We start from the raw sequence: 10,004 nt of genomic DNA on the forward strand, positions 1-10,004 counted from the left end.
ATTTATTTAATAATTCACTCCCCATGTGTTTAATAACGTTGATTAATAATTCACTCTCCTTGTGTTTAATAACGTTGATTAATAATTCACTCTCCTTGTGTTTAATAACATTTATTAATAATTCACTCTAATTGTGTTTAATAACGTTTATTAATAATTTATTCTTCTGGTGTCTAATTAAGTTTATTAATAATTCACTCTCCTTGTGTTTAATAACTTTTACGGCTTGTAGATACATCTAATACGTTTTTGTTGTTTACACAAAATGCCGTAAGGTGGATATAGCACATTGGAACAATCAGTTGAGGGTCACATACGCACGAGTTTGTACTTATATTTCATTAATTAGGCTAAAACGCATTATTTCGTGAGAAAGAACTCGAACCGAGATTTTCCACGATATTTTTAGTAGGGTAACATTAGGAGGCTCACTAGGAGGTTGCTGTGTGTTAAGCCCCTCGTCATTAGGAGAAACCGTTAGCATGTGAGTACGTAGTGCCGTAACCAGGAAAACTTAAGAGGTGGGGTTTTAAAGGATTTCCACATTTCTAGCGTGCAAACCATTTGGGGCTAAAACGTGATTATTATAAGGTGATGTTTCGAGGGCCGTATGGTTCGTCTTTAACAGTACGGTTTGTGTTCATTCGGACAGTGGGCCAATTAGCGTTTGGCTGGACATGCTCTTATCTCTCACGCTAATCAACTTCAAAAAGAATAAGTTTTGTTACCTTACATACAAGTGACGATTTATGCACGGTATGTTCAACAGCACTTAAATATAAGTAAATTTACGAACTTACAACGTTCAAATCCAGGGTTCGATTCCTCATGGACGAAGCGAAGACAGTCTATTATGTAAAGCAACTAAGTCTTAAAAATATGAAAGGAAAATAATCCGAACACGAGTATTTATTTATTAGCTTCGGAAATATGGAAATATATATATATATATATATATATATATATATACACTGCGGCTATAGAGTCGTTCAGGTTCAATTCACGAGAGTAATGCAACTTAAGTGTTGATTTTATTTTAAAATTTAATCGCAGGAGGAGATTTCTGTGTGCACCTTCAGAAATACAAAAATACCATCAAAAACTCTTCCTCGTAGTTTTATTAATTGTGTGACATTATGATAAGAATTTCTGAAAACAATACGTTCTAGAATGTATGGTTGCTCTTTCTGTAAGCTCAATGGTAAGTCATAGCGCTAAAAATCTGGGTTCGATACCCGCGGTGGTCATATCTCTGGTAGCCTATTGCGTAGCTTTGCGTGTAAACACAAACAACTAAAACTGTGTTGAACTAAATTGATGAATCTAAAGGAAATAGTAAGCAACAAAAAAAGTTGTCACTGCAATAATCATATAAGGTGTTTACCAGTCTGGCACTATACTCCTGTTAAGACTACTGCTGTCAAGAGTTTCCTTGGCTAATTTTGAATGGTTGCAAAGATGGCTAAATTTGTGATTTTGTAAACTCTGTTGTTACTAGATGGCGCTACATGACTATATAAATATTTCAATATTTCTAAGCATTCTATTCAGACTAGTTTTAAACGTGTCAAAGAATTTCGCGTGCACCTTACCCTACCGGTGAGCTCAGGAACTACTTTTATTATATGCGCACTGTAAACTTGTAAACAGCTTGTAATTCCAGATAAATGTAAAAAAACAACAAAAAAGCTATTAGCTCATACACTGTTTGAGGCCCGGCATGGCCAGGTGGTTAGAGAGCTCGACTCGCAATCTGCGGGTCGCGGGTTCGAATCCCAGTCCCACCAAACATGCGTAAAAGAGTAGCCCCAAGAGTGATGACTAGCTACCTTCCCTCTAGTCTTACACTGCTAAATTAGGGACGGCTAGCGCAGATAGCCCTCGTGTAGCTTTGCGCGAAATTCAAAACAACACTGTTTGAGACAATAAGGTAAAACAAGAAGGAATCCTTAATAGCCACGGTTGTAATTAGATCTCAAATCGGTCAAGAGATGGAGCTATGAGCTAAAAATTTGTACTTGAAAAAACAAAAAAAAACAACTCAGAGATATTCTATCAGCCGCTATGCCGCGGCTAAAAAATGATAAAATTATCAGCATCAGTCAGTCTCTTGTGATCATTGTGAATATTTATAAAGTCGAAGTGAAATATGTAGCTCTACTGTGTACATTATTACGATAGCTATATTTTCCGTTTTTTAATTAACTGTGAGGAAGAATGTAGATGTGTTTCAATGTATGAAAATCAACTTCATCGCTACAAAATATGCTCCCATCGCTGGCACGAGAAATATATATATTCAAAACACCTCAGAAAGAAACTACAATCAACTGATAAACCGTTAATGCCGTTCTTATTAAAATGACCACTGTGAGATTTTTTAAGCGTTTGTTTTTATTTGTTGAACTATAAAATTCGTGACTATTCCCCTAAAGAAATTTTCACCATTATCTTTTTAAGTTCTGTATAAAAGTTAACTTTGTGCCTTACCTGTGTGAAGTCTGGTGTGCTGTTGAACGTGAGAAAGTTGCTTAAAACGACGTTCACAGTATGAGCATTTGTATGGCTTCTCGCCGGTGTGGACCCGGAGATGTTGGGTCAGTTGATGGTTGGACGAAAACGTCTTCAAACATTGTTGACACTGGTGAGGCTTAACGTCACCTCGGTGGGCCTCTCGGGCATGGTGCTGCATGGCGGATTTGTGTATGAATATCTGAAGAAGATTAAAACAATTATACTTTAAAAAAAAACAAACTTGGCGACTTAAAACGCCTCCTTCTTTAGTAACAGCGGAGGAATACTAAGCATTTGAGTTGACTGGTAAATTCAACTAATATTTCTGTGATATAAGGTTTAACACTGGCGTACACGCAGTGTAACTACGTCGGAAAAAAGCAAGGTTAATTGCGTTAACGATAGTATATCGTAACGGGTTATACTAAGAAACCTAAATATGCTATATATTCAAAATAAGGATTTCGTGTAGGAACAATTGCTGAGTCACGTGAGCAACTGACACGCTACGAAACAGGTTATGAAGAAAAATCTCGGTGAAAAAATAACGACGTTGTGTACAGCTTTTCTAGAGGAACATATTGTCAATATATAAACTACCTTATAAATGCGTGTACGAAGAATTAAATTTTGTACTGACAGCACACTGCAATACTCAACATAACAGAAAGGCTTTACGTTTTAGAGACGATGGCCGCGGTGCTCTGAATTTTGACGCCAAAAAATATTGCACTGTTGTACCGTGTAGCAATTTAAATTCACGTCTACGGCTGAAGCTAAAACTATATAACACAAAATATGCACACACCTACCGACAGTTCAGCGTCTAGAGCTACCGTATCTACTGAAACCGTCTCCCGGTTTTCCTCGGGACGGACGGGAGCACAGCCGGAACTCGCCGCAAGCATATAAGCCAGGTAGTCCGGCGTGAAATCTGTTCTCTTTTCGCTCTGTGGAACTTCAATCATTGTCAATATCCGACTTTTCGGATGCTGATAGAACTTTGAAATAATACTATCTCTCTTTTTCAGAATTAATGAAAATTAAAAGCCGGTGTTTGCTCCTCTGGAGACTAGCGGACCTTCATCCGCAAACTCTGCGCTATTCTGTTCCCGGGTATACAATAGATTAGATCACCCTTACGCTGTAAAATGGGTTCTATTTGTGGACAGACGATCGGCATGAACAGCCGGAGGCAACACACTAAGTAAAAAAAAAAAAACTAAGGGTTAAACGGTGGGGGAAAGAGATACTGATTGCAACGAACAAAAGAAGCGTGACACAATCCCCCAACTTTTGACAGTAAAACGTGTACCCGTACCGACCAGGAAGATGTACATCAGACCAACAACAACAACAACAATTCACTACGTAATCTCCATTTTCTAGTCCAGGAATCTTACACAACTTCAGGCCTAACGATCTAAGACCAGACCCCATTATCCACCACTGAACTCTTTAAGTGAGGATCACGCGCGTCCCAAGGTCTATTTTTGTGTTGCTGGTGAACGATATGATAGACAATCCACGTGCTGTAAATTAAACCTGTTTTTCTTGAGCATGAATACGTTTAACATGTAAGTCCGGATGTGGTTGTTTGTGTACATATACATAGTATGGCATCATCTGTATACACGTTTTGATGTTACAACATACACACGGATAACTAGATGTTACACAGGCGTGTGTTTGGTGGGAGATTTGAATCGTCTCGAAATGGTAACATTTGTTACTATTAGTGTATAGGTTGTGTGAGCCATGTTTATCATTTTGTCGCCATACTTCAACTATCCAAACTTCAAGACTCGAGAACATCTAAACATCGAAGTACAAACATAGCACGTGCTCTTTTCATGGTTAAGATACAAGAAACGACTTTGATACGAAAAGAAAACCTAAACTGAAGAAATTGAGGTGTTTTTTTTTTGTATGCTCAGGCCAAGTACACTGATAAAAATGCTGACAAGTATGTACTCGAAAACAGTGCCTGAGTGTATTAAATATAACTCTGTAAAGTTGCTGAAATAAAAGCGGTTCAGTAAAGATCGTCGACTAAGATAGTCTCAGGATTATTGCCCGGGCATTAATTGAGACAGTTTGAAACACACACACACAGTCAAGAATCTGAGAAAATCACAGTTAAAGCGATACAGCCCTCTGACGTTCGACAGTTGGGCCTGTCTTTCTTCATCAGGGGCAGAATCCCTTAACCTTGACGAAGAAGGGTACCGTGTCATTGGGTGTGAGGGATAAATATGTAAATACACTTAAAATCAACTCTCTTAAAAACTCGCTCAGTGTCTTCATTTCACTTTGATTACAGAGAATTGACTGAAATATTATCCCCCACAATACCATCCACCACACATCACGAAACCCTTCTTAGCCATCATCAGATGATGGATTATTTAAAATTGGAACACTGCTTGACGGCGGATTTCTTCACACGTGGCGTCTAACGGCAGCAGTAGAAACTACTAAATAAACGTGAGAGATGCGTATGAAGAGAGTATTCTATATGCCGATAATAACCCAATGTATTCAGCAACCACTTAGAGAGTATGTGAAGGGAATGAAAATAATTGTATTGTTCTTCAACTCCCCCTCCCCCCTTCCCCTTTCCTGCAAGAATGTTTTTAGTTGAAAACTGAGATTGATTTTTTGTAATCACTAACGGCATAGTTTGCCGGTTACAGAAACCACATGCTCTATACGAAGAGGGTCATTAATCATTACTGTTTCGAATAATTTCGAAAGTTTTATGCAGATGAGGGGGAGGGGGTGACAGGTGCTCATACATTTTGGCTAGCATGTGTACTTAACGATTTTTTGATAAGCTTAAAAAGGGTTTCAGAAATTATATACGCGTAATGCACGGATTACAAACCATACAAAAAAAAAGTAATTGAATGAACTTTTACTTCTCAGACTTAAAAGCCTTTTACTGTACTCCAGCCAGTGTTTCAAAGGATCTCCCATTAAAATACTCGTTAGTAAAGAAACCCTGATTAAAAACTACTCAGAGAATAACAGTTTCTGAAGCATACGTAAGACACTTTATTTTAAATACGTGTCATATAAATGTAGGATAAACTGAAATTTTTCTGGTTGTTAGGTCCACTTTCCAGTAGTTCATTGTCCAAAACGTCCAGTCATATTTTCTTTGACCTTTGCTTTGTGTGGATGCTTTTCTGTTTTGTTTCTAGCGTAAAGCCACACAATTAGCTATCTGCGCTCTGACTGACTACCGTGGGGAATAGAACCCCAAATTTTTGCGTCCAGTCATATTTTCTTTGACTTTCTTTGACCTTTCCTTTGTGTGGATGCTTTTCTGTTTTGTTTCTAGCGCAAAGCCACACAATTAGCTATCTGCGCTCTGACTGACCACCGTGGGGAATAGAACCCCCAAAATTTTTGCGTTGTAAGTACGCGAATTGACCCCCCGACTCACCCGAGGCCGGATGCTTTTATGTTTACTCCAGTTTACGTACGTATTATTTAGTATTTTATTATATTAAGTTGTATTTTCATTATTTTAAATATTTAACGTAACTGTTGGATTATCTGTAAATCAATGAATGTGGATGTGAAACACCCCGAATAAAGCTGAATTAGCAATTCCAAATTATCTGCGAGGAATTGAATATATAATTTATTTGTGTTTACCACAAAAACGTCAAGTTTACAACCACACATTGTTTTCACATTTTGACTGGTTACTTTAACAGAAATGTGATTATTTCATTTGGTTGTCACATAACCTTTTGTTGATGACCTTAACCTTAATAAAACGCTCACTACAACTGCTACATCTCAATATACCTTTACTGCTTATCTCTTGTGCGTCTTTAGACCTCTTAAATTCCTGTGATCCTTCTTACAACTTTGATCGCTAAACCTTCGAATTGGCTCCTTGTTTTAGATCAGATTTTCTACTGGATGCGTGTAGTCTGACATGATCATACAAAAGTAAGATCTTTATTGCTAGTTTCTATGCTGTAGTCTGATGTGATCATACAAAACTAAGATCTTCACTATTAGTTTCTGTGCTGTAGTCTGACATGATCATACAAACTAAGATCTTCACTGCTAGTTTCTGTGCTGTAGTCTGACATGATCATACAAAACTAAGATCTTCACTGCTAGTTTCTATGCTGTAGTGTGACATGATCATACAAAACTAAGATCTTCACTGCTAGTTTCTGTGCTGTAGTCTGACATGATAATACAAAACTAAGATCTCCACTGCTAATTTCTGTGCTGTAGTCTGACATGATCATACAAAACTAAGATATTCACTGCTAGTTTATATGCAGTAGTCTGACACGATCATACAAACTAAGATCTTCACTGCTAGTTTCTATGCTGTAGTCTGACATGATCATACAAAATATGCAAGATCTTTAGTGTAGCAGACCTGTCATTGCTACCTACTCACATCCAATGTTTATAAACTAACTGGTTTGTGATATTACGCTTATAATTAAACTTAATATTAACTCTAGAAATGTGAGGATAACACGCCGCCCTTTATAATGGAAATTAATCTTAAAAACGGACACTGTCCGGAATTTGAATACATTGTTCTGCTTATTTCTTTTATGCTTATAACATTATTTATTTTAGCATAAAGTTACACAATGGACCACATGCACTCTGTCCACCGCGGAGGATCAAACCCTGAATTTTAGAGTTGTAAGTCCTTAAACTTACCCCTGATTCATTACTCAAAAGAATAAAAAAATTGAACTGCTTCAAAAACTTAATTACTCTTTAAAAAGTTTTTACCCCCTCCCTCTTTTTTTGCATAAATTAGCAAAGAAAAGTTCTACAACATTTAACTTGCAGTAATTTGAAAAACAAACATTGTTAAACTTCGAATTGAAAGTTTTTTGCCCCCCCCCCCCCTCCCTTTCCTCTCCTCCTACCGTATTATCAGCGTTGAAGAAACTCGTATACACCACAAAAAAACATCACTTAAGATATTGAATTACACCAAGCCCTATACAGTATACTGTCGGTCCACACCATCTACGCTGGCATTGAATGACCTTGAAACTACTAGTTGTCCATAGAAAATTACAAGTGATGAAATAATATCAGTGAGCTCCACCTCTGAATTTAGATTGGAGACCGCCTTTTTCCTCTTTTTTTTTTTTTTCTACACATGCTGATATACACACACACACACTTAGAAACACAAGATCAGAAAAAAAAAGGTTAAACCTGATGGACGACGTATCCCCGCTGCCGTGTGGTACCTAACTCAATCACGTACCACCTTTCCTACTTCACAATTTACTTCAGTCATCCTATATTGTAGCTTGTGACCTAGTTTTATATGACTGTTTATTTTGTCACTGTAATTTGTGTTTGTCTAGAGTTGTTTGAAAACCCTAATCTAAAGGAAGAAGATACTGTATTTACGTTTTTTTTTAATTTAGGACCCACCCCCCCTCGGTGGCTCAGCGGCAAGTATGGGGGCTTATAAGGCTAAAAATCGGGTTTCGATACCTGCTACTTTTATAGCGTTGTGCATAACGATAGACTGATACATTATTACCTCTACGCGTTTCTTCCACCGGTGGGGAGTTTACGGTCTTACAACGCTACAATCCAGGGTTTTATTCCCTGCTGGTGGACACAATAGATAGCCCAACGTGGCTTTGTTCTCGCACAAACAAATAAATCTTTTAGGTGTTATAATTATCATAATTCTAATATCATATCTTTCTAAATAAAAATACAAATGAAATTAGAGAACGAATAGTATCTCATTAGTAAATAATTGTATTGGATACTGAACTAAACCCATTAGTATTTAATCGTACATGTCTAGACCTCCAGAGCACGAGTCTAATGTTAGTCTTAACATTCTTTTTACAGTGTAGTTAAGGGGCCCTACTGGCAAGAAATTATATTAATTTAAGGATGTTTATATCTCCTCGTGGAGTACGTGGTCGTGTTAACGTCATCAGAAGAACTTTTCATCAAATACCGAATAAAAACTATTTCAATACAGTTATTTTGATAGGCCTAACATGTAAATAATGGTTTCCGTAAGTTATGTAGTAACAGCTTTTGGAAAAGGAATGTTTACGCGTTTCACATATGTACATAAAAATTATATGTGCTATTAATAAGTCAGTTTAACTGCAATTTATTCGTCTCTAAAGAGTTTTGATTCACACATCTATTTGATATCATAATTCAGAATAATAATACCGAAACGTTAAGATCTGACCTCCATCCGTCTGTGTGTGTCCACGTGATTTTTAAAAGTTCATCCACCTTTTTTTTTTCTTCAGTAATACAAGACTTAAGACTATAAATTTCCGTATTTATATAGTTTTATTCGCGCTGTTAGATTTACAAGCATGCGTACAAAATACTTCATTTAATAAATAAAATTGTTGGCGACTTCACAGTTTATGCAAGAACCGATAGATGTCGGGAGCAGCATTGTGTTTATAACGTTTTGAATTAGTTTTTGTATTCCGCATTTCTTTGCGACCGAGAAAACAAGAACATGCTGTAATTTGGCGTGCAAGGTGAACAAGTTATATTTCATATATTTTGTAATGGTGGGACCTTAGGATATGTAATTATAATACGGTGAATTTATTCAAATTATTATTCTGCACCCCTGGTGACACAGCGGCATGTCTGCGAACTTCAACCGCTAGAAATCGGGTTTCGATACCAGTGATGTTCTTTGTTTTCAGTTATTGTAAATATCAAGTTATTGTTTTTATATATACGCAAAATAAAGGCGGTGAATATGTGTTTGTTTGTGGTTAAATACAAAGCTAAACAATGTGGCGCGTTCAATATTTACGTTGTTTTTGTTACAAATCTTTTTAAATAAATTTTAAATTGTGGAGAAAATACTTTAGTATTATGCTTCTATTATAGTTACATTCTAGTTTATGGCTAATAACTATTTGTAGAAATATAAAATAATCGAATACTATTGATATAATAATTTATATGCATTCAAGTAAATGGAGAACTGACTCAATAATCAATGGAGAATAAACAGTATATAATAAATACATTCTTCAATTTAAAATATCTTAAATTTACAGTGTACGTTGTGTACAAATTGGGCAGAAATAGTGTATTATTCTCGAGAACAATCACTGTAATTATTTGTTCTTCATAACTGATGTAAAAACTTTGGAAGTTTACAAAGAGGAAGACATTTTCAACTTAAAATATTTATATTTAAACAAATAATGAAACCTATCTCCAGTTTTATTATTATTGCATAGTTAACACATTCTATGTGAATTGACGACTTCAAGACACATGCTCAACACACCGATATTTATACACATTCTATGTGAATTGACGACTTCAAGACACATGCCCAACACACCGATATTTATAAAGGCTAAAAGCTAGATGAATTGACGACTTCAAGACACATGCCCAACACACCGATATTTATACACATTCTACGTGAATTGACGACTTCAAGACACATG

The 10,004-nt window shown here is 36.3% G+C and overlaps 1 protein-coding gene across 2 annotated transcripts in view; it reads right to left on the minus strand.

The window, feature by feature from the left end:
- Positions 1-10,004, minus strand: part of LOC106467263 (zinc finger protein rotund-like) — a 155,978-nt gene that overhangs the window by 30,193 nt on the left and 115,781 nt on the right. For both annotated transcript variants that reach the window (XM_013927591.2, XM_022395401.1), the window contains exon 4: positions 2,491-2,713. In XM_013927591.2, the coding sequence (XP_013783045.1) occupies positions 2,491-2,713 (223 nt within the window). The remainder of the gene's footprint in view (positions 1-2,490; positions 2,714-10,004) is intronic.

This window comes from Limulus polyphemus, unplaced genomic scaffold (assembly GCF_000517525.1).
Source record: "Limulus polyphemus unplaced genomic scaffold, Limulus_polyphemus-2.1.2 Scaffold2548, whole genome shotgun sequence".
In the NCBI taxonomy this organism is placed as follows: Eukaryota; Metazoa; Arthropoda; class Merostomata; order Xiphosura; family Limulidae; genus Limulus; species Limulus polyphemus.